General features: G+C 38.8%; 2 protein-coding genes across 2 annotated transcripts in view; one reads left to right on the top strand and one right to left on the bottom strand.

The window, feature by feature from the left end:
* Positions 1-630: 630 nt before the first annotated feature.
* Positions 631-7,406, top strand: Mdh2 (malate dehydrogenase 2). The gene is made up of 5 exons (XM_088256452.1): positions 631-788; positions 868-1,078; positions 2,770-2,966; positions 3,769-4,005; positions 6,202-7,406. Exons 1-5 carry the CDS (start codon positions 711-713, stop codon positions 6,508-6,510), a joined length of 1,032 nt encoding a protein of 343 aa, XP_088112578.1. The 5' UTR covers positions 631-710; the 3' UTR covers positions 6,511-7,406.
* A 507-nt stretch (positions 7,407-7,913) lies between these two features.
* FASN3 (Fatty acid synthase 3) overlaps positions 7,914-24,672 on the bottom strand; it is a 50,684-nt gene continuing 33,925 nt past the window's right edge. The window contains exons 16-39 of the mRNA XM_088256451.1: positions 23,248-23,367; positions 22,266-22,375; positions 21,381-21,571; positions 20,576-20,745; positions 20,236-20,496; positions 20,036-20,156; positions 19,662-19,952; positions 19,125-19,568; positions 18,885-19,040; positions 18,435-18,565; positions 17,611-17,761; positions 17,352-17,523; positions 16,745-16,857; positions 16,490-16,651; positions 15,812-16,017; positions 14,155-14,310; positions 13,702-13,953; positions 13,034-13,187; positions 12,399-12,603; positions 11,541-11,691; positions 11,275-11,443; positions 10,544-10,720; positions 9,496-9,598; positions 7,914-9,073 (exon numbers count right to left, since the gene is read on the bottom strand). Coding sequence (XP_088112577.1) covers positions 8,514-9,073; positions 9,496-9,598; positions 10,544-10,720; positions 11,275-11,443; positions 11,541-11,691; positions 12,399-12,603; positions 13,034-13,187; positions 13,702-13,953; positions 14,155-14,310; positions 15,812-16,017; positions 16,490-16,651; positions 16,745-16,857; positions 17,352-17,523; positions 17,611-17,761; positions 18,435-18,565; positions 18,885-19,040; positions 19,125-19,568; positions 19,662-19,952; positions 20,036-20,156; positions 20,236-20,496; positions 20,576-20,745; positions 21,381-21,571; positions 22,266-22,375; positions 23,248-23,367 — 4,726 coding nt within the window. The 3' untranslated portion in view covers positions 7,914-8,513. The remainder of the gene's footprint in view (positions 9,074-9,495; positions 9,599-10,543; positions 10,721-11,274; positions 11,444-11,540; positions 11,692-12,398; positions 12,604-13,033; positions 13,188-13,701; positions 13,954-14,154; positions 14,311-15,811; positions 16,018-16,489; positions 16,652-16,744; positions 16,858-17,351; positions 17,524-17,610; positions 17,762-18,434; positions 18,566-18,884; positions 19,041-19,124; positions 19,569-19,661; positions 19,953-20,035; positions 20,157-20,235; positions 20,497-20,575; positions 20,746-21,380; positions 21,572-22,265; positions 22,376-23,247; positions 23,368-24,672) is intronic.

Genomic DNA, 24,672 nt, shown 5'->3' with positions numbered 1-24,672 from the left:
CACTAAATAAAAATAATTTTGATAATTTTATGACACCAAATCAAAGATAACAAATTCATCTGTGCCTCAAACTAAATTTAAGTCCAAAAAATTATCCACAGGTGTTGATATAAGTACGCAAAGTTGAAAAATGACTATGCATGCGATCCGCAGTCAACAGTACCTTTATAAAAAACGACAATAGATGCGATCCGCAGCTTACGGGTTAATTTTATCGTTAATGCTTGTCTCAGCTTTGCATTTGTTCCTTATTTCACAATTCGAACATCTACCATACATCGTTTTATTGCACATTCTTCTGAGAGATCCTTTATTTATTAATTATTTTCTTTATTTATTAAATATTAGGAGAGACTGATAAGTATATCTTGATAAAATGTGAAATTCAATACCGCAAGTGAATACAGGGAGAATGTCATATTTTTTGCGATTATTTCAACATTCTTTTCTAGTTTATAGGCTTAGCTTAAGTAAAAGCTACCTATAATTTTTTATTTATTTTTCAGGACTCGGAATCATAACGTTATAATTTCGCTACGAGAATACATATTTTAATTTTTTATAAAACTAGCAACATTCAATAATTCCAATTTTTAGTTTTTCACTTTTCCATAGAAAAACACTTTTTCCACTTTACGTAAAGGTCAGTGAAGGACCGCGGTTATCTTCCGATTTTCCTGTCGACGTTGGAACCGATTCGCGGCTTAAAAATGTTCTCCCGCTGTGTGAAGCCCGTTGCCGTTTCGGCGTTGAAGAGCAACCCTAAGAAGTTCTCCACCACCGGCCAGGTATGTCGGATTTGCGTGTGGACCATTCAGATTAAATAGACTTTGATGATGTGGAATGAACGTTGGGGTTTTGTTGTAGAATAACCGCAAAGTGACGGTGTTGGGGGCTGGCGGCGGAATTGGCCAGCCCCTCTCCCTGCTGCTGAAGCTCAGCCCCTCTGTCACGCAGCTGAACTTGTTCGACATTGTTCCTTACACCCCAGGAGTTGCCGCCGATATCTCTCACATCGACACTCCCGCCACTGTCAAGGGCTTCACGGGCCCCGACCAGCTCGTGGACTCCCTTAAAGGTAATTTCCACATTTTCAATAATTTCCACGCTAATGTTCTTTTATCAATTGAAGTAATTACTGCAGGTAATCTCAGCAAACAAGATAATTATATGTCATGCAAGTTACAATTGTTATCTGTGTGCGGTATAGATTCATACTAGAAATGTTGGCATCTGTTATGTAACACATGTGAATACTAGACCTTGAGTACTATAGTTCAGATTGATAACTGACAAATATTATTGATTTATCATTATCATCACCGGCATGCATATTAATTATTCCTAAAACATTCCGTAATTGTAATTTTACTTTTCCAATTTATAAATTTAATTTTATTATAATTTCTTGAAATGACGAGGAATTGGCAAATTGCCCATTCGATACAATGTGTAATTTTGTCAGATATTTAAAATAAATTAATGTAGGATTTATTGAGTACTTGGTAATTTAATATTTTTAATTGTAACTCACCTAATATGTATATAATTGTCTGCCTTCGTAATGTAATGGTTAGTACTTACGACTACCTAACATGAGGTACCTGGTTTAATTTCTGTCGGCCACAATTAGTGTTATCACATACAGTGTGATTGCACTAATGTTTAATTTTCTCTCTACTGGCGCCTGAAGAATAAGGCTGTGTTAAGCTTGCTGAAAGGTGACGCTGATTGCGCAGTGTAAACCTTATGTTCCTGCGCTGCTGGTTGGTCAGATATTTCACTTTTAAATTTAATTTATTTCAAACATAGGTGATGTCTCTAATTTTTGTCTAATTTATGATGTAACAAAGATTTTTACACAAAAGGTTTTTATTGAACGTTTAACAGATATTAGTTGCCTGAGAAATGATCTACAGGCGGACCTCATCTTTCGCACATTCGTCTTTCGCACAGCTCGTTATTTCGCACATTAAAAAAAAAAATTTTTTTTGGCAATAATGCGAAAATGTTTTGTTTCCGTATAGTTGTTTCCCTTTCACACTATGAAATGCATATGAACCAAGTCCATACTGTGAAAAGTGTTATCTATGTACTGAATTGAATGCGATCCCAATAGAGAACGCATATTTCAAGTGCGTAGGGCGATCCATAATAGTACTTCATGTTACAGAACTCTCTATGAAGAAAACAAAAAGGTAAAATACAACTCTGGACAAGTTTATTAAGAAAATATAATTTTTATTCAACATGTTCTTGGTAACTTTTTATAAAAACAAATTTTAAAGTACAATTTTTGGTAATAAGAAAAATCTGCGATGTTGAAGATGTTGTGCGATGGGGAAGAGAAAGAAGACGTTTCTGGAGAGATCATGTGGGAAGAGCGAGTTTGGATGGAGTGGTGAGGGTGGCAGCGGACAGCAGCATAGGCGGGATCAGACCCCCAGGAAGACCACCTAAACGATGGAAGGATAGCTGGTCTTCCACCTCCCAGGAGCGGACCGGAAAATGACAGGACCTAGTCCTAAAAGAAGAAGAAGAATTTTTGGTGGTTTTTAAAAAAAAATTAATCCCTCTACAACATTTAACTTTCGCACACATTTTCAGGAACCAATCATGTGCGAAAGTTGAGGTCCGCCTGTACTTATTTCGTCCTTTTCGAATCGTTACTTTTTTCATCAGACAGTTGTAAGTGAATACCTGCCAAAGGTGATGAATGATAAGCAATTAAAATGATTGCACGGATTGTATGTGTGGCTGCGGTTTCAGGCGCGGAGGTGGTGATCATCCCCGCCGGCGTTCCCCGCAAGCCCGGCATGACGCGCGACGACCTGTTCAACACCAACGCGTCCATCGTGCGCGACCTGGCCAAGGCGTGCGCGCAGGCGTGCCCCAAGGCGCTCATCGGCATCATCTGCAATCCCGTCAACTCCACCGTGCCCATTGCCGCCGAAGTGCTCAAGAAGGTGACCACTCCCCCATACTTGCGTGCGTGTGAGTCTAGACGCCATGCGACCAGCGTCTAGACTCGTATTCATACATCTGTTATTATTCTATTCCAATTCTTTCTTTTGAGATACATTTATGCGCGCACATTTGTTATTTTGTACACTTTTGAGATAAATTTTTGTGTACAAGTTAACGTAGCCAGTTCAAACAGGGGGATCGCAATTCCCTATATATAAATTTTAATTCCCTAACTTTAGTATATTATAAGAGCTACTTCTTCTTCTTCTTTTTCTTCATGTGCCCTCTGAACTCCACTGCTCAATATAGGACTCTTCCCCTTCTTTCCATTTCCTCCCGTTGGTTGTTGCTTGCAGCCAATTTTTTACTCCCCACAGCGACTATGTCATCGGACCATCTCTTTTGGGGTCTCCCGACACCTCTTTTGTTCTCTACCAAAAAGGACATCCTCTGTCCCAAATACTTACTCCATATTTTTTTGTTATCTCTATCATAATTAACATAAATTAAGAAAATTGAGAAGAATTTAAAAAAACACAGACAAAAAAATCAAATATGTAGCGTAATTCAAACAATGAGTGCGGTAAAATGGTGATAAAGAAACGATTGATGCGATCTATTTTTGAATGAAATGAATTCGGGGTAGAAGAAATAAACAACACATCCGAGAAAACGATTATTCGAGGAATGATAGATAGAGGTTTTACTGTACCTGAATTGGACTTCACTTCTTTATAATATACAATATGAAATAGCAGGAGAAGTTCTTACGGGACAATAGTAACAGATGTGTGTTGTCAGGCGGGCGTGTACGACCCGAAGCGGCTGTTTGGCGTGTCCACGCTGGACGTGGTGCGCTCGCACGCCTTCCTGGGGACCGCGCTGGGCGTGGACCCGCGCACCGTCTCCATCCCCGTCATCGGCGGCCACTCGGGCGTCACCATCATCCCGCTGCTCAGCCAGTGCCAGCCCAAGGCCGCCTTCGACGCCGCCAAGGTGGACGCGCTCACCAAGAGGATCCAGGACGCCGGCACCGAGGTGGGTACAGGACTATAAGGCATGACCCAGAACCTTCTTCTTGGTGTAGGCGTAGGCCTTGTGACCTGTTTTTAAGAGCCTCCTGCCATGTCGATTCCAACCTAGAACCTCAACATTTTTATTTATTCATATCCCTTTAGTCCGCCTCCATGGTGTAATGGTTAGCGTGCTTAGATACCATGCTGGAGGTCCCAGGTTTGATTCCCATGGGGGTGATAGTAAATATTAGTGATTTTACTCTCTAATATTTATTTAATATTACCTTGGACTGGTCCCTGAAGGGCAATAGTGATCACCTTGCCTTCCGGTAAGTAACCACCAAGATAACACTGCGTCAATATGATGCAGTGCACTATGCACTATTGGGTGCGGATAAGGGTTTAGAGAGTAGAGATGTAATTTGTCAAATACTTTGAAGAATCTTTGTAATAGTACATTTTAATTTAAATGTTTACTTTGACTGGCTCAGTGGTGTTGAACAATTGCTCTTGACTCTCAGGGTGTAAATGCATGGGTCATCAATTGAATTATCTGAAAACTTACTTGGGATATCTCTTAGACCAAATGAAAGACTAGGGCATTTTCACAACGGGTTTATTAGAGGTTATGTAGCACGAACACTTATAAATATTAATTAAAACTACTTTTAATACTAGATACACTGTACCAGACTATTGATTAAAGTTTATGTGTTGTCTGAATTTCTATTAAACTATCCTGGAACGATAATACCTAGGGATGTGTGGTCACAAAATGTGTATCTGACAGCTGTCATCTGTCAAACGCTCTGGCGACTGACGGAGCAAACTCGATGTGACGTCACCCACTAGCACGCTCTGGCGGGAGACGGAGCAAACTCGATGTGACGTCACCCACTAGCATGCTCTGGCGGGAGATGCAGCAAACTCGATGACGTCATCTTTGTCTTCATGGTAGCTGCAGGAAGATCTCTGGAGTCGAGTATTGTAGGCTTTGAAGCTGGAGAAATGATCGGAAGTTATTATAGGACACGATGAAAATAACTTGGCTGTAATACAGGACACAACGTCGGCGTTCCCTTATTTGATAGACTGGTTGGCGGGAATTTAAACCAGACGACGCAAGCTTGCACGTTCTTGTGAGACTATGTCGACTAATTTCCACTTGGTCCACGTCAGTTCGGATCACAAAGTTACACACTCGAACTAGGAATAGTAGAGTTCAATTCCAATAAATAAATAAACTTTTCAACGGAAAATAGACTTAGGTCCGTGACAAAACGACAGTCCGCACGACGAGCACGTCCACTCGGCTAGGCCGATAGTCCTGGAATGGCGTGGTCCGAGTCACATGATGAACCGACGGTTAGAAAACCGTTATTTTTAAGTAGGTCAAACGGAAGTGGATCATGTGACTAGAAGTTAACGGTCGAATGATCACGTGAATAAATGATGACTATTTAAATTTAATGCGTAATACCTCTTGTGGGTATTACATCTTACGTACATAAAGAATGGTTTCACCTTTAATTACTTTACATATAAATTTTAACAGTTGGAAGACAGCACTGAAAATTACATACAATAGCATTTTTTGTGTTCAAATAATTATCTTCAAATCCTGTATTTGCTCTTATTCATATCAAGGTTTAATTCACATCTCCGACATCTGCAGACAGAGAATCTGCATTGAAATCCTGGTGCAGAGCATTTATTCACTTTTGTTATACACATATGATTCCATTCTGCCTAATGTTGATATGGAATCATTAATATGAATGCAGAAATGAAGAGTGATTTTTTTTCTCCGTTTCTTAAATAAATAGAATAAAATAACAACTATGTAGTTTTTTCCACATGAATTTTATTTGACCAAACCAAGTTTCGTCGTAACCGGCGTCATCAGACTGGTCTGATGATGTAATAACTGACATCATCAGACCAGTCAGATAAGTCATAACTGACAAAACCTGGTTGCTGAAAAAAAAATCACATTTTAATTTATAAAATGCAGTTCCACCAAGAAATGTCAGTACAAAACTTACATCTCAAATAAATATTGTTGTCAACCTTGGGTAGAATGGTGAATAAAGTGACCACTAAACCAGATAATGAACTTCCCTAATCCCCATATTAATGACTCCAGATCCAGTCCTATAACTTGTGTATTGTGACCTGCGAGTCGGCGATTGTATCTGTGGCGTGTTGCATCTTCCAGGTGGTGAAGGCCAAGGCGGGCGCGGGGTCCGCCACGCTGTCCATGGCGCACGCCGGCGCGCAGTTCGCCTTCAGCCTGATCCGCGCGCTGGACGGCGAGGCCAACGTGGTGGAGTGCGCGTACGTGCAGTCCGACGTCACGGAGGCCAAGTACTTCGCCACGCCGCTCCTGCTCGGCAAGAACGGCATCGAGAGGAACCTCGGCATCGGCTCCCTCAACGACTACGAGAAGGGGCTGCTCAAGGAGGCGCTGCCGGAACTCAAGAAGAACATCCAGAAGGGAGAGGACTTTGTCGCCAAGAATCCCTAAACTGCCAACATTGCTCGTATTGTAGGGGAGTCGACTCGACGGGGTCTCATAATTTATTCAAAAATGTTTACCCGCAAATATCTCTTACAGTTTTTTACTAAGCGGTGTATTTCAATAAAAAGTATATGTCTCAATGGCCTTAGGGAGGGTCTAAAAACCCACCTACCCAGATGTAATACATATTATGAATGGTGATCTATTTATTGCACATTTGTAGTTGTCTACATTGCTGATATTAAAGTCCAAAATGCTCAACATACATCCATCAATATCAGGTTTGGAAAAAGAGCTTTTCTGGGGTTTATTAGAAAACTTGTGAGTTGTATTATAGGATGTTAGTTGAATACTAAAATTTGACCTGTTATAAAAAAATGTAATAATTTTTGGGTGAATTGTGTCTCCCTTTGTTTGAAATCGAATAAACTGAATTTAATTACAATAATTAAATAAATTTTATGACCCCAAACTAGGTTCTATTGTGAATTATTTATAAGCATTTTATAGTATAATTCTACATGTGTAGGTGTTTTTATAAACAGCCTTTTTGTCAATTTCACAGAAGGTTCGAGTTGAGAATATTCTATTTCTAATTATTTATATTATTTTTTAGGTTTATTTGGGTTAAATGTTGTGATTATTTCATAGATTATAAAATTAAACTAAATAACTGAAATAATCTTAGAAAATGTCCAGACCTAGTCTAAAATAACTAAATGCGCGTGATGCGAGGAACACTGTACTTTATTAATATGTATATTTGGATAGTTTGGACTTCTAGCTGCTTCTCCGGCTTTCTGTGTTAGACAAACTTTGTACAAATATTGATTTCTATTATTGGAGCCATCTATTGGCTCTAAACTGTTACCCACTGATTTAATAAAAACAGAAAAATATCAGTTTTCTTTCATTTCATAATATTAATTTAATCAGACAAATATGTGGCAATAAATGAAGGTTAATGGCCGCCTCCGCAGTATAATGGTCAGCGCGCTTGGCTACCTTACTGGAGGTCCGAGGTTCAATTCCCAAGGGGGGGTGAAAATAAATATCAGTGATTTTACATTAATATTTATTTAATATTACCCTGGACTGGTCCTTGGAGCGCAGTAGTAAGTAACAATCAAGATAACACTCATCACTAAGGTGCTGTGCCCTATGCACCATTGGTTGAGTGTTAGAGAAAAAATTAAGGTTTATAAATCCAGAAATGTCTTATTGCAGAAATACCAGAAATACACCGGCCCGCCAATTGGTCTAGTGTAGTCTTATTGTAATAATGAGAATGTTGACAGAAAGGAAAAAGGTTATTTGTCAATTGATTGACTCTCAGATTCAGGGTTATAACATTTAAGAACTCAGGAAAAAGAAATTTAAATATGTAACACAGAAATAAAACTCAAATATTTAAAAATATGTTATAACTTTCTAATTATATTAGTAAAGAACAACGTAGGTATTACACAAAATAAATATCCAAGTGCGATAAAACAAAAAGTACAAACCGCGAATTCCATTTAAAAAATGTTTAATGAAATTTTATAAATTATTTAAAATATTGAATATATAATATTGCATAATTACCTTATGGCTATGCCAGCTCATAAATCTGCAGTTTCGAGTTTTATGAAAAATGATCAGATTCCTTGAAAATGATTAAATAAATACATAGTGAAATGACAATTGTCCATTTATAACAAAATGCCATGTTTATGAGTTTTTATAATCTAAAGATAGTGTAGCCATATGTACATTTTTTTGGATGCTTTAATGTGCGTATGAGAAAAAAAACACAATTACAGAAAAACTTAATTATTCAACACTGCATAAATCAGCCTGCAAACCACATCAGATTGGGTGATGGAAATCCTTATATATTTTTTCTTGGAAGCAATATTTTGAATTATTTTATCATGTATATGTATATGTGTTCTTTGCGATTACCATTTTAAGTGTGAATAGCCACTCGAAGTGGCAAATAGTATTTGTTGCGTAGTTTGCCGACTTTAGAAAGCATTCAAGATTTCCCCGGTGACCTTAGACGCCGCTTCCTTAACAAGATCCGCCATCGCTCTGTTGATAATGTTGGCGCAGTCCTTGTTCTCGACGATGCTGATGTGATTGCCTTCCAAGAAGTGCACTTTGATGGGCTGCTCCACGTAGTGATGAAGTCCGTAGTTCTCGTCGATCACCATTCCCGGAGGACAATCCTTGGGTCTCAGCAGTATGGCGGTGGAGCGCAGCTTCTTGGAATTGGACCCGTCGTACTTGATGACGGCCTGCAAGCGCCCGTACACCACGTTGGCCAGAGCTCTCTGGTACTGCTTGGAGTGGCGCACTTTCTCCGGCACTCGCTGCAGGAAGGCTTCCAGCTTGGCGTTCCAAGAGGTGGCGGCCCGGAGCTCTTCCGCGATGTCGATCTGCTGCCGGGGAGCGAGGAGCTCGAGGATGTGAGTGAGCAGCGCGTCCTGTAGCGCCGCCTGTTCCGAAGTGTTAAAGTTTACCTTCAGGAGGGTGTAGATGTATTCCGGTGCTCCGTCGATGCAGAAAACTCTTCCGGAATGTCCTAGAATGAAAATTTTTTTTTTCATTATTCCTATTTTGAAATCGGGACTAACACTAGGTAAGCCTATGAAAGAAATGAAATGTAAGAAAAAGGCGTTTATCTCGATCACCGCATGTGAAATCAGTTTTGACATTTTCACACGCAGCACATTTATGAAAACTTTTATTTGATTTTTTATTCACTTATTTTTTCAAGGACTATTGCTTTTTTTTTCAATTTATTTTATTACAATATCAGACATACGCAAGTAACGAGCCTTTTACGCAATAATGTTCATTTAGTCTTAAAATGGAATATTTAATGCAGTATTGTATTACTCCATTAGCCAACCTCGATCGTAGAGTGGGACAGTAAGAAGTACAATACTATTTGTAAAGTTTGCGATACTTAAAATTTGTTGATTATTTTATTATGTAGGGTACCTTCAGTTTCCAGAACTCGCGCTATTTCCAAAGCTACAGCAACACCGAAGGAATATCCCAACAGGATGAAGGGAGCCTTAGGCGCAAGGCGGGATCTGATAGACTGGAAGAATACATTTGAATTAGACCTTTCTCATGTAATACAGTAGTCTCGATGGTCCGATTATTCGTAAGCTTTTAAAAAGGCAGTGAAAAATGACTTGTATTTATTTTGACCCCCCTGGAAATCTACCCCAGGTGGGCCATTACACTACGGAGGCTTAAAAATTAGTTATTAAAGATTTATTGATTCATTGATTCATAATTTATTTCAGACAATTGATTCTTCTTGGAGCTGAAAATGACATTTAAAAAGAAAATTCATCAAGATTTAGTGACTTTGACTAAGCAACTGTCATAAATGATTAGATTCCAGTTAAAGGTTGCAAATTATGATACCGCCAATAATATGACAGAATGCGCAGATTTTGGAAGTATTTATATAAATATTTGAATAAACAACATTGTTAAAGCTTCATTAGTTTTTATCAGAAATGTGATTTTTTATTTAAATGAAAGTTTCATTATCAATTTAAATATTCAAATTTATATACAAATATTTCAATTGAGTACTTTTTTTCCGCAGGCATGAGCGACCCCTTTTTAGCAATATGAATCAAGTTGCGGAGAAATAGGACACAACCATACCAAAAGAATGGATGCCCTAGATGTATCTGCGTCCGCCTCCATAGTGTAGCGGTTAGCGCGCTAGGCTACCATGCTGGAGGTCCCGGGTTTGATTCCCAAGAGGGTCAAAATAAATATTAGTGATTTTTCAGTCTTAATATTTATTTAATATGACCCTGGACTGATACCTCAAGCGGAAGGCTGATCACCTTTCCTTCGTGTATTTAACGATCAAGATAACACTGCTTCTATACGATGCAGTGCCCTATGCACCATTGGAGTGCGGATAAGGGTTAGAAGAAGAAGAAGATATCTCTGCAGACCATTCTATTATGCGCCTTATCTTTACTAATTTGTAAATAGTAAGGATATTTTCTCTCACCAGAAGAAGCCTCTGTGCGATGTCTTCGATTGACTCCTCCGGGTTGTCATATCCGAGCTGCAGAACTGTCACCTTGCATTTGATCCTCTTGGAGAGAGATTCTAGTACTGTGGCCATGCCCTCTATTCCCGGGACCATGAATATCCTGGGATCTGACTCGCAGATCTCGTCGTGGCTCTGCAAAAAGAAGTTTACTTAATTTTCAATACTTACAAATTAACTTAAATTGGATTTCTAGATTGCTTTGGTTATTTTATGACGGGATATAGATACAAAGTAATATGTATTATACGAGTATTACAAGGCAATGTCGAAGGTAAGCGCAGCATAGAAAGAAGACGTATGTCTTCCTCGAACAACTCGAGAGAGTAGATGCGCTGTAGCGTTAAGTCGGTGTTAAGTGTGGCTGCAGACAAAGCCAATACTGCAATGATGATTGCCAACCTTGAGCGTTGAATAGCAAAACAAGAACATATTTTTCTACAAGGAAATATGGACGTCTTCGCATTGACTTACAACCTGGAATCGGGATGGCTTAAGTTTTATCGCTTTATATCCTGCGTAATGTTTACCACGCTGGGCCTATATAGATCCTATGCGAATGTGTTGTCCCGTATCACCCTAGGAGTCGTATTCTCAGAAGACACTCAAACCGGAGGACGTGAGAGCATTCTCAACTTACTGAGACAAAACAAAAGCATCTAGGAAGGAAAAATGCTTCATTTCAGTACCTCTTTTCCGTCGCTTGTCATAGTAGCCATATTCACAATAGGTTCGGAAGCGCTGAGCTCATTGCCGACATTCCTCAGCAAGACTCTGAAGCCGGCCATACTGTCGGATGTCTTGTTGGTGGCCGACGTGCTCGCTTCCGCCTCCCTTTGGGCAGCGAGCTCCATCAGTCTGGAAGGTTCGGTCGGGTTAAAAAATTGAATTCTTATTGTAAGTCGTAAAACAGTTATGGCAATTAATAAATCCGATAAATTAATTTCGGCCTAACCTGGCAAATGTGAGCGTTCGGATGTCTTGCGCGGTGAGGAAGATTTCAAAGTCCCTCTCCAGACTCTGCTTGATCTCAACAGCCATCATGGAGTCCATTCCCAACTCTGCGAGGGTCACTTGGTGCGACACAGTCTTCAGATCTTTGAGTCCTGTAATACAAATCTTACTGCATTCCTTTTTCTGAAATATCCATAAAATTAATTTCATGGTATTTATTCCTGTCATTGTCAGATATTCATTTAAAGAATCATTGGGAGGGAAAAATATTGATGCCATTGCCTTTTTATGGTCAACCCTCCATCTACCATCAACCTCTTTCTTTTCTTTCCATCTATTGGCACCATCCATGTACTCTACAAGCTTATCTTTGCCCATCTTTCATTTGCCAATTATTGTATTCGTCTAACAGTTGTTTTTCTACCTATATAATATAAACTCTCGGACGAAGGTGCAGTTACTGTGAAGACAGTAGCTCGCATGGGCTTAGGTATGCAATCCCGAGTATTAAACCTAATATTCTTCTATTTCTAACTACAATCCTCTTACGTTTCCTTACCCACTTAGCAATAATGTCCTTCACCCGAAGCTCATTTATATTCGTCATCTCTATATATTTTAAGTTCCACTCCTATTTAAAAAATTCTGGAACAAAGGACTGATCAAACGATCTACGATCGGGTTTAAAACACATTCCTTGTGCAGATAGGGGCCAGTAAAATCACGAGTAACAAAATTGATGCCAATTTAAATTATTTTAAATACATCCCTCTGCTTTTGAGCATTCAACATTCGCACACATTTTCTGGAACTGTACGGTACAAAAAAAGAGGGACTCTGTATCTGCTTTTTCGCATACCCATAATTCCGGCCACTGTGGCGGCCATGTTGCCCTCCCCGGCGCCGCCCGCGCGCTTCTCGGCCACCACCATGGAGGACACCACGGGCGCCTTCTGCCGCAGGAACTGGTCCAGGGTGCGCAGGCACGAGCTGATGCGCTGCTGCAGGGTCCCCCCAATCTCCATCTCGCAGTGCTCCTCCTGCATCTCGGCCACCAGACCCACCTACGAGAAGCGAGCGATCAAGATGTGTCTGTAGAGTATCCACTACCACTCTGCCTACTGCCATGGCAGATACTTGTGAATGAGCTCGATTATGGAACTGGCGTTACGGTTTCGACTCCCATCAGATGTAAAATATAGGAATAACCCTGATTGTGAGTGGAGCTGAACAGACGATAAGACACATGGTGCAGGACTGCCGGCTCAAAGGTGGTGGTGACCTTCCGGATATCCGTGAGGCGACCCCGGCGGCGGTAGAATGGCTAACAAAAGTGCAACCAAGACTCTAATGCTATAAGACACAACCCATATGGGTGAAGAAGAAGCCGGAGCCACACTCAAAGTAAAGTAAGAAGACGTATAATAAATTTCCTTCTGCCTGCCGACGAGCCTATGAAATAGAAGCTTTGAAGATTATATTTTAGACTCTCACCTCTCCGACCACTCCCCACTGTACAGCCAGAGCTGGCAGCCCGACTCGGTGCCTCTCTTCGCAGATTCTCTCCATCACGGAGTTGGCCATCCCGTAGTTGGACTGTCCCGCGTTACCTCGACCACATGACACGCTCGAGAATATCACAAACTCGCTACAACACAACAACAAAGGTATTTGAATGATTTCTGTAATATAAATATATGTATCACATGTAGACGTGGGTCGATTGTAATCGACCAGATCTTAATGATCCGTTCATGCGCAGTGATCAGATCCTAATTTTATTCGTTCACTAACGCTAACTCGCTACTGGCTTACTGATTCATGGATTTTATGATTTTGGGCTAAAAAGTTAACTTTTACAGTAGTAAAATCTTTTGGGGATGAAAATAAATGTCGCCAAGAGAAAATTAATATTGAAAATAATTGACTGGCATGTTTTTGATTCTTCTGATTAAAACAATCTCCCCTATCACCAGTGAACAATTTATCTGACTCCAGCGAAAGATTCATCGTTCAATTAATCTGGTCTTAGTGAACGGATCACTTGATCAATACAGATTCACTGATGGGGATCTTCTGAATGACCGGATCTCAAACCCACCTTTAATCGTATGTAATTATGTTAGAAGAGGAAAAAATTACAACCCAACTCAGCTACTCACGTTAACTCCGGGCAGTACTTTCTGGATTCTATATCTAAGAACTGCGTGGCTCTAGCTTTAGGTCCAAAGGAGACGATGAAGGACTCTGCGTTCTGGTTTTCGAAGAGGGCATCTTTCAGTACCACGGCCAAGTTGAAGATGCCGCGAACTGGTCCGAGAGTTGCGGCAGTTTTCAGGAGAGAAACACATCCCGCCTGCGTCGTTATGTCATCTCTCGAGATCATAACTTCTACTCCGTACTGCTTCCAAATCCTGCAACAACAAAATTGTAAATAATTGAATTTCAGAATATCATGGAATTTAAGGTCTCCAGACCCATCTAATGGAGAACTCACCCGCAAATGGAGGTTTGGATACTCAAACACGAGTCTTCTAGTAGTTCTAACACTAATTCTATAAGATTTCAATACTTTTAAAAATTTATTTGTTTATAAAATAGCATTTGGATTTTACCTTATTCTAGAAGATTGGTAGCCAGTGGTTACGCCCTTCCTCGAGTTGAGAACCAGTTTCCTCGCTCCCTGAAGCACCAGCCAGTCCGCAAGTTCCAGCCCGAACCCACCCAAACCTCCCGTGATCACGTATGACGAGCTATCGAGGCAGATGTATCTAAAACCATTTTATATATATTTAAAACCATTTTATATACTGTATTACAACGTCAACAAAATGGTTAAATTATTTTGGTTTTTATTCTTTGTATTGTTGAAGTTGATTTAAGTTGTGATCTCAATGGAAATAAATCAATGTCTTAATTATTTCTTTGTTCAGAATTACCTACTCAAGTTATTAAGCAAAAAAAAAACTTTTCTGTGTATATTTTTTATTATTATAAAGGAGTAATCCGCAAAGCTTCTATTTTAGATGCTTGTCTGCAGGTAGGATAGTAAGGATAGGGAAGGTAACTAACTAACTAACTAACCATCACGCCGCTTCGCCGCAGGGGTAGGCAGAGAGAATAGAGCGCCACACCACTCTGTCCTTGCAAACATTCTTCGCCTCTTCCACGTTCATGCATCTCCTCATACATACCCGCCGATTGTTACGACTCCTAACCTGACCACTTTCAAGTATTTGGCATACCTGATCGTGCCATGTTTTTCTCGGTCTTCCTCTGCTTCTTTTCCCGCTAACATTCGCCTCATAAATTTGTTTTACCGTTCTTTCCTCACTCATTCGTTCTACATGTCCAAACCATCTCAACACACCTTTCTTAATATTATCGATAATGCTTATCTCAGCTTTGCATTCTTTCCTTATTTCACTATTCGCACATCTATCATACATCGTTTTGTTACACATTCTTCTGAGAGATCGCATTTCGACTGCATTCAGTCTACTTTCATCCTTCTTTTGCCAACTCCATGTTTCACTTCCATACATTAGAGTTGGAACCAGTACTCCGTTGTGCACTGCCAGTTTAGCTTCCGCTGATAGGTTTTTATTTGCTATAACTGATTTCAGTGCACCGTTCACTTTGTTCCCAGCATTCACTCTCCTTTCTATATCTTTATCAATCTTTCCATCCCTAGAAAACATACTACCTAAATACACGAAATCATCTACCTGTTCCTTTTCATTTCTGATAGGGAAGGTAAATGTGAAAAATACATCACAAACACCCAGACCAATTGAAAATAATTTTTTCTTGAATTCATTTTTCAATTTGTGGGAATCGAACCTGGGACACCAATTTCGCAGTCGAGCGTCTACCCAACTACGCCACGGTGCCTGCCTATTTTTGAACTTTCAGAACTACATGTAGATATACTGTGACAAGTTCCTACTTGATGTTTGTGAAATTGTTTTCAAACTTTGAAGACAAACACTAACAATATCAAAATTCATTTTGTGTTAAAATCGATAAATTTTTAATTCAAGCTTTACATGGTAAATACCACTATTCCTTAAAATCTATTGTGATATATTGTTTTGATGTATTCCGCATCATACGGTATTTTATCGAAATTATCAAAATTCTGATTAAAAATATGTATCAAAATTCCTTTAGATCGTTGAGGAAAAGCTGTGGCTGGGCAAAGTAGTCTCAATCATTAATAATGTGATCCCCTGACCGTATGTAAATGTAACGTATGTAATTTAGATTTACCTCGGCTGAGCGTGCATGTATATGGGCTCTGGTTTGTGTACCAATTCAGACTCCTCTTCGCGTATTTTGAGCAACACTTTCCCGATGTGTTTTCCTGCCGCCATGTACCTGAACGCCTTCTCCGCCTCGTCTACACTGAAGGTCACACTGCACAGCGGCTTAATGCACCCATTCCTGATAGCCTCCCATATCATAGTGTGAAGTATCTGATGAAAGTAATTTTATACATTTTTAGGCATTCAAATACAGAAATTACTTTCGGTTTAGTGTGGTTTTGATAAAACTTGTCTCTTTTTCAATCTTTTCTCTCTTTTAATAACCCTTTTGACTCGTATTCGCTTTTGCAATATAAAAGCCAGCCCCAATTTTAAATCCAGGTCCATTTTTTCCCTAAGCTTGTCCGAAGAAATGATTGTTAATCATGGGTAGACTGGTGAGTGTTATTATGTGACAGTAAATAGAGCGATCACTCAAACCCCCCGATGTAAATAAGCTCTGTAAATATTCAGAATTCCTAATTTCCATCGTAATAAACTAATTCACGAATACTGAGATTCCGATAAAATCCTGTCCTTTGCTTTAGTTCTAAATCCGAGACATACATGGAATCAATTAGGCTGTGAAGTACTCTTGTACAATATAATAAAACATGTACATTAGAATAAGAAATAAAGTCACCTTTTTCTCATCATCACCCCGCGTGAACAGGAAGTCCATCATGATTCCGTGGAAGGAGCACTCTCGCAGCAAGAAGTGCATTCCGAGAGAGGTGTTGTTCACAATATCGAACTTCCCGATTTCCAAAAAGTGGCCTCTGAATCCGAGACAGCGCACGGAAGCCTAAAAAGAGAAGAGTACATTTAAGATTACAACTAGCAAGATGGAATATAAACAGTTCTTGCTATATGGTACATCATCATGCTTTATTCCTACCAGAAGTTTGTCGTCTGCGAGGGAGTTGAGTACAATATCCACACCCTTTCCATGGGTAAGTCTCATCACCATCTCCTCAAAAGAGGTGTCACGAGAGTTGCCAATATGATCCTCTGGAAACAAATTATATTTATTATTATATAAATAAAGCATCCTTCATAGCTTACGGAGGATTGAGATGTGATGGCATAGACCGCATTAAAAGGGAACTGCATCCAACAAGAAGATATTGGGATTTGGGAGTTGGCTTTCGATTACTGTGATTTAACGAGTCAAAATTATTCATTGTTCATTCATAACCTAATCTCTAAAGGAGAGTGACACTTCATTTGCCAGACGACTTTTGGATGTATCTGAAAAGTCGTTCTCATGAATATTTAAGAAAACTTGTAATACCATAGAAAGCATTTATTTGAATGCCATCGGTAATATTTATAACTGAAGTTGTAAATAGTAAGTAAAAACAATTGTAAAAGTAGATATTGAAAGCATCATATTCCTGGAACCGAAACAGAAGATCCGGGTAGGAACCAGACCACATTTGCAAAGCATTTAAAAAAAATTAACTATGTAGCGAAAATTATGAAAAATAGATATATTTTCTCACCTGGGATTTGCGGGAACATTTTCTTGATGAAGGCCCTCTTTTCTGGAGTTCCGACAGTGGTGAAAATTCTACAGCCGTAGTGGAGGCAAACATTTATAGCCGCTTGACCGACACCACCGGATCCCGCGTGGATCAATACCGTGGATCCTGGTTGCATATTGGCTGTTATGATCTACAAATCATTCGTATATTTAGAAATTATGTTTTCAATTTCGTGGCATTTCAGAATGATGATATTCTAACGCCGACTATATCTTACCATCGAGTAAAACACGGTGCTGTATGCTATTGGGATTGTGGCGCCTTCCTCCATAGACCACTCTTCCGGAATTGGCCACATCAGTGCCGGATCTACTACCACCAAGTTAGACATCCCTCCTTGGGCAACCATGCCCATCACGCGAGCTCCACTGCAATTGGAGGTTGAAAACTAAGAATCTCAGGAAAACCAAGCTTGGAAGATGCCGAAGCTCATCTGTCGGAACGTCTTGTCCTGGCAGGAAAACTCAGAAAGGTATGATTATAGGAGGAATCATCGGAATGCGTTGGAAGTATAATAAAATGACCATTACGTTTGATAAACAAACAACAAATGAATGAATAAATAAATAAACTATTTCGATATCGAAATATCGATAAAAGATAGGTCAATGTCAAATTGACTTGGTGAAAAAAAACTGTTGCGCACTATGGAGATGGTCCTATTTATTACTTCTACAATACATATTGTATTAGCATGTTATTTTATTTTTTATTTTTGCAGAAATAGCTATTTACTTGGAAACCGGTCAAAGTTATAATAAGATGTAAGTACTTTAAAAAATATAAGTTGTAAAATGGAAAAAAGCTAACATAAAATTGATGAAATTAAACATTACCAATAATTACTAATTATTTTGAATTAGATTACGGTCTTGTAGTTTTTTCCACAGGACTACAACCCGATTCGATTTCTCTCTTTAAACAGAAGTCGTTAGCATTGAATAAATAGAGGATTGAACTGAAATTCTTGTTTTATCATAACAGAAAAATATTTTTTTTTGTCTCAAACAATTTAGATGCGGTTTTAAAATATGATTATACCTCTCCGTCCTTCCGGAATATTCTAATCCTTGCACACATTCCTGGGCCAGACGTCCACGTGCTACAGTTTCCACGGAGATTTTGCCTGTTGCTGTCATGACATCACGGAAGTTGAGAGCCGAATTGTATATCTAAAAAAATATTGGTCCTTATGTTAAACCCATGAAACCACCTAAATGCCGAGTTGAATGGAGTTCAAATGTAAGTATTATATTATGTTTTATATACAGTATTTAAACAATTGTTTGATGAATTGTTTATTTAGATATAATACGTGTCAACAGGGGAAAGATCCATTATTTAACATCCACATATATATGCTTGCCAAAGCCACAAGAGGACCATATAGAAAGAGTAACGTGATCATTTTTAACAAGTGCCTTAGCCCAGGACCGGGAGAAATGTCCATTATTACAAGAAGACAATCAATAAAAAGGAGAATATACTTACATTAACGAGTTCTTTGCTGCATCCTTTGACAAGAGGACCTTCAATCCACTTAAGACTGGAAAGGTCTCCACGTATTGTGACATTTACGAAAGCGTGCTCCGAAGGTACGGACTGGATCTCCCCAACTAGCAAATGACGATAGGAACCCCATTGACCCTGTCGAATCAAATGGTATAAGATGATAACTGAAAATTCAAGGTGCGTTTTGTTATATATTAATAAAAATTTGTAAAAACTTACATTCTTTAATACATTCACAGCCAGATCCTTGTCAAGTTGTTCTTCATATAGCGGAACGTCAGGATTAAACTCCGGGGCATTATCGTCAACGATATCGATACAACTGACAATCTCACCACCCGGCTCCCTTCTCAGGCAGTTGACCAAACCGAGAATTCCGTTGAGAGGTTCTTGTTGCGCAACAAGCACCACCTTGCCAGCATCTTTTAATATCGCCTTGACATTTTCTACCCACGTAAACTTGCTATCAGTAGAGACAATGTTGATAAATTTAGCAGGTTTGGCACTGGCTCTTTTTCTTAACAAAACAATCATCTCTTGTCCAGTTTTAGCTGCCCCTATTACGTCTAGGCCGTTTGTGAGGGGTTCCACGTCGACGGTAAGCTTCTCGCGACTCATGATGAATCCTTTCTCTTTCAAGCATCCGAGAGCTTGTTGAAGAATCTGCGGAATAGAGAAAATAATATGAAGATAAATATGGTTATCAGTAAATTTTTGTTTTTGTCATCTATATTTGGCGATTAGTTGTATGCTTACATCTTCTCTTTCCAGAAGCCCCGATGCGACGAGTATGAGTGCGTTAGTTTCCGAAGTCATCTTTTTGGATTCCACTGTTATTTCTGGCCCGAGATTGAGACTCTTGTCATCGGTAAGGACTACGACTTCAGCCTGGATAAGGGGCGTATCTCCGAGGGAACATTGAATCATAGGAGCCAGTGGAGTGCTTCCGGCGCTAGTTTCATAATCCAACACTTCCAATACTTTAACTTTTGAGCCTTGCACATTTTCGAGAGCCAGTTGAACGTTTGACCTGATAATATCTTCAAGCTGCAAAAAATATGATACGCAATTATAAACAATATTTCTGTGGTATTTTTTTGGATTTATATCTTTATAATTGATGAACTCGCCTTCATGTCGAACTTAGGGAAGAATGGTACAAATTCATGTTTTTCTAATACTGGAATACCGAGAGGATTTCTCTTTGCGATAGCAGTGGCATTTAGTCCCCTGACTTCAACTCCGCCAGATCTGAAATGAATGTTGAAAAATGCAAGTTGAAAGTAATAATACGCTCTTTAAACATGTAAGTGTTCAAATAATTTTATACCTTATGATATCAGTATCGTTGTACAAAGTCACCGGAATAGTTTTGACTTCGCTGTCTGGAACGGCTGAGAGGATAGCGTAATGTTTAGTGGAATCAATGGAGAGTTTCTCGATTCTTGTCGGAACGAAGAGTCCTCTGCTGTCGAATGTGAGGATTTTCATTTGCATCAACGTGTCCATGAAAGTAACCCAGTTGTTGATCCAATTGAGATGGCCCCGAGTTCCGTTAATATTGGCACTGTGAATTCCGCGGAACAAACCACTGAAACGAGAAAATAAGCTCGTGAGATAAATCCTTCAGTTTTCTGTTTGTGTTGTAGAAATTGTTCACATCTTCTTACGTGTAGTTATAGCCACGAAGCCTGAGCTCTTTGTATACGTCTCTGTTGTTCATTTCTCTGACGTACTCTCCAGCTTCTTCTTCGGGATCCGGCATCGGGAAATATTCCTGTGACACATCTTTTTTAGCAGTGATTTTACCAGTTACTATAGCTGTTCCACCTTCTACAATCTGGAATGAAAATATTAGAAATTGAATTTAATTTTAAAGGTATATTTTTCCATTTTTCTGACTTTCACACAGTTTATACTTATTCAATGAACGCATCATCTTTATTCAGTGCCGTTTTAGAAATTTATTTTAAGGAATTTATTTTAGATACGAATATTTATTTCGAAGAACACTTTTTATACAAGTAACCATGATTTATAATATTTTTGTTAAAGGAATAACCCGCAAAGTTTCTACTTTTAGATGCTTATCTGCAGGTAGGATAATATGGATAGGGAAGGTAAATGTGAAAAATACATCATGAACATCAAGACAAATTGACAATAAATATTTCTCGAATTTATTTAGCACTTGGCGGGAATCAAACCTGCGACGCCAGATTCTAAGTCAAGCGTCTACTCAACTTCGCCACGGCGCCGGCGCCTGTCTGTAATCTCTATATTTTTATATTGGTTTAATAACAGAATGGGATATATGTAATAGATTGGGAAATTCTCTTAATCCTAAGGAGAAATGAAATGATAAAAAGATAGTCATGTCTACATGGGTTTTTCTTTGGGAATTTAAATTCTAACTATGACTAAGTAATTGTTGTTTCAACCATGTTAGTGTCTGCAGAACAATGACCCACGAACCTCAAAGTTTCCACTGCCTTTCTGGATCATGATGATGAACTCGAGGTTGCCCTCCTTGGGAATGTTGGTAGCTCTCTGGAAGCGAACGTTCTCGAAGACCACCGACACCTCCGTGTACATCTCTCCCATCATCATAGCCAGGGTCTCCCACACCAGGACCAGGTACCCAGTAGCGGGGTACAAGTTTCGTCCTGAAAGAACATCGGCAAGTCGAGATGATCATTTTCTAATATGTTATAATGTATTTTGTATATTAAAAGCATTGTTAACTTTGTGATATGGTAATACAACACTCTCCTTCATCGTTCACTTTGTGTAATACCACTTTAAAATGATATTACATAAAGTGAATGATGAATGATAAGGAGAGTGTTATGTTATAATGACTTGGCATACTGACCAAAACCTCTCGGGGTCCAAGTCGGCTCAAAGGTTTTGGTAGTGACCTTCGGGAAGGAGAAGCTGGAGCCACACGCAAATAAAACAAACAAAACATTTTCTGCATTTTCTGTAAATGTCTTGCACTGTTCTGTGTCTGTCTGCTGTGCTGCTGTTGTGGAGGCACTGTGTACCGTCCAACGTCGAGTCAGAATAGGATCTAGCTGACTAACCGTACTAACTAAATACTAATCCCTTTCACTGCCTACACCAGGGTACTTCTAGAAAATTTGGTGGTGGATTTACAAACTTGTATTTATTTAGATTGGCAGTGACAGGGATATTGAAAGCTTTTGAATGTAAATTCACAGTAAAAAGGTCTGTCAGGAAGCCTAGATGATTATGTATCAGATCTGGGAATACGGTGGGACAGCTTTCAATATAAACAACAAAAGGTTCAAGAAACAGCCGATACATCCGTTATAAAGTGATTTCTACGGGACTTACCATCGATAACGTGACCAGCCATATACTCCATGTCTTCATCGGCAATTGTTGTTCTTACAGTCCTTTCTCCAGACTTGATCTTCTCCTGAGTTCTGTAGGATGTTACGTACCTGGCAGATATTGAAATCATTTGAAACATTTAACCAACTAACTAACTAACCATCACGCCGCTTCCTTGCAGGGGTAGGCAGAGAGAATAGAATGCAGCACAAATCTGTATTTGCAAACATTCTTTACTTCTTCCACATTCATGCATCTCCTCACACATACCCGCCGATTATTTTGACTCCTAAACTGACCACTTTCGAGTATTTGGCATACCTGATCGTGCCAAGTTTTTCTCGGTCTTCCTCTTCTCCTTTTTCTAACTACGTTCGTCTCATAAATTTGTTTTACCATTCTTTCCTCTCTCATTCGTTTGACGTGTCCAAACCATCTCAACACACCTTTCATAATTTCATTTATTTATTAAACGGCTAAAGCCTTTAACATAATACATATATACAGTATCTTATTTAAAAATACACTAATGAATACACTAACAGAAAAACAAAAAGTCTTAAACATAAAATAATAAAATAACAAATAGTAAGCACCGGTAAATACACGTCACCGGTGCTTACTATTATCTAAGCAGCGAGAGAGAGTGAAACACAACATTTAAATTTATCCATTATAACATGGAGAAGAACTGCTGAGAAAGTACAGGACTCCAAGGTGGATGACAATTTATTAAATAAATCTATACTATCAAAAGCATTGGCTAAAATGTGAAGCTGCGGAATCAGATTTTGATTAAACATTTTACCAAACTTTGACAAAAACAGAAAAATCTATTTTTTTTTCAAAAGGCATTGGGTTTGTAATAAATGCAACAACAATTTTTTGATGAAGGTACAAACTCTATTAGGGTGTTTGTATTTATTAACATTAACTTCTTTCTATTATAAGGTAGTCATGGCGAGTTGTACAAAATGATTACCAATCTTCGCTGTGCTCCCATTCCACTAGATGGGACAGCATGGGGGTCCCGTTGGACACGGGGAACTGCACCTTCGGATATAAGTTGGCAAGCTGCGGATTCAGTCCCACCTCGTACAATCTGGAAGGGAAATAATTTTATTCAATTTTTTTATTTGATTTTTTTGGGAATTGTACAGCTTTACATTTAGTAAAAGTATATAATAAAAAATAGTTACATTCATAAAAAAAGAAAGCCAATCACACAATTCTACATTTATGTTTTAATAACAATAATAATCAAAATCATCACTATATAAAAAATAAAATAAAGAGTGGGTGTGTGTGTGTGTATGTGTGTGAGGAAGGGAGTAAAAGGGTAAGGGTATGGTATGATTTTGTAGGAAGCAGAAGGAAAGGACAGGAATTAATGAGAGTGGTTCACCCCCCCCCATAACCTAACTAGATTATTGGTGGAGAGTAAATAGAGCGTGACAACTTTCTACTAACATCTTTTTTAATTGTAGCTATGTTTTTTCCAAAAATATCAATGTCATTAAATGTCTTGTTGTAAGTGTCCATGATTCTGTTTAGGGTGGTATTTTGTAAGAAGACTGTTTCGCACTTTGGTACATGAAGAAGGTGAGTAGAACGCGTACGTCTTTGGGGTACCCTAAAATTAATACGGGACACTAGATCAAGGGAATCAATTTTGTTGGAAGATCTTGGTGAGCAACATCAAGTCTGCCACGGTTCGACAACATGAAAGAGTTGCTATAATGCTAATAAACAGGGCTCTTTTTTCCATGAAACAATGTTTGCGCTTGCATTATTACAATCTATATTTATATAATTTATCAAAATGATAAAATATGGTATTGTAATGAAGTATTTTTTTTTACAAAAAGCTTGACATGAAGTGAGTTCCGGGACCTTCTTTATTTAAAAAAAGGCCTTGTAATAATGAATTAATTTTATGAAGAAAAAAAACTCATACATACAACAATACTGGCTCAGAGAAAGTGAACTCAGTTTTCAGTTGAGGAAATTCCCTTGTGGGTACCATATTTATTGATAATTTGGAAAAACAGTAAATATGTTCCTATATAATATTAAATATACCTACCATAGATATAAGAGGACTATGTATGTCAACGAATTTATATTGAAAATTTCATTTTCATTCAAACCTTCATCCGCACTCAATGGTGCATGGGGCACTGGATCATATAAACGCAGTGTTAAATTGATGGTGGCACCCGTCATGCGGCATGTTGCGCCATCTTGTTGAAACCACAGCTCTGTCGTATAACGATCATTCAGTCTATTCATGGTGAAATGGCAAAACGTACCGACTACAAATCAACTGTCAACTGTCAAATTGACAGTCTGTAAAAACAATGTTGCCAGTTTAAAAACTAAACCTCTAAAAAAAACACCCTATAGG

The sequence above is a fragment of the Brachycentrus maculatus genome, unplaced genomic scaffold (assembly GCF_059751285.1).
Source record: "Brachycentrus maculatus isolate JH-2025_06_01 unplaced genomic scaffold, ASM5975128v1 h1tg000061l, whole genome shotgun sequence".
Classification (NCBI taxonomy): Eukaryota; Metazoa; Arthropoda; class Insecta; order Trichoptera; family Brachycentridae; genus Brachycentrus; species Brachycentrus maculatus.
This window is presented reverse-complemented; position numbering and strand designations above follow the sequence as displayed.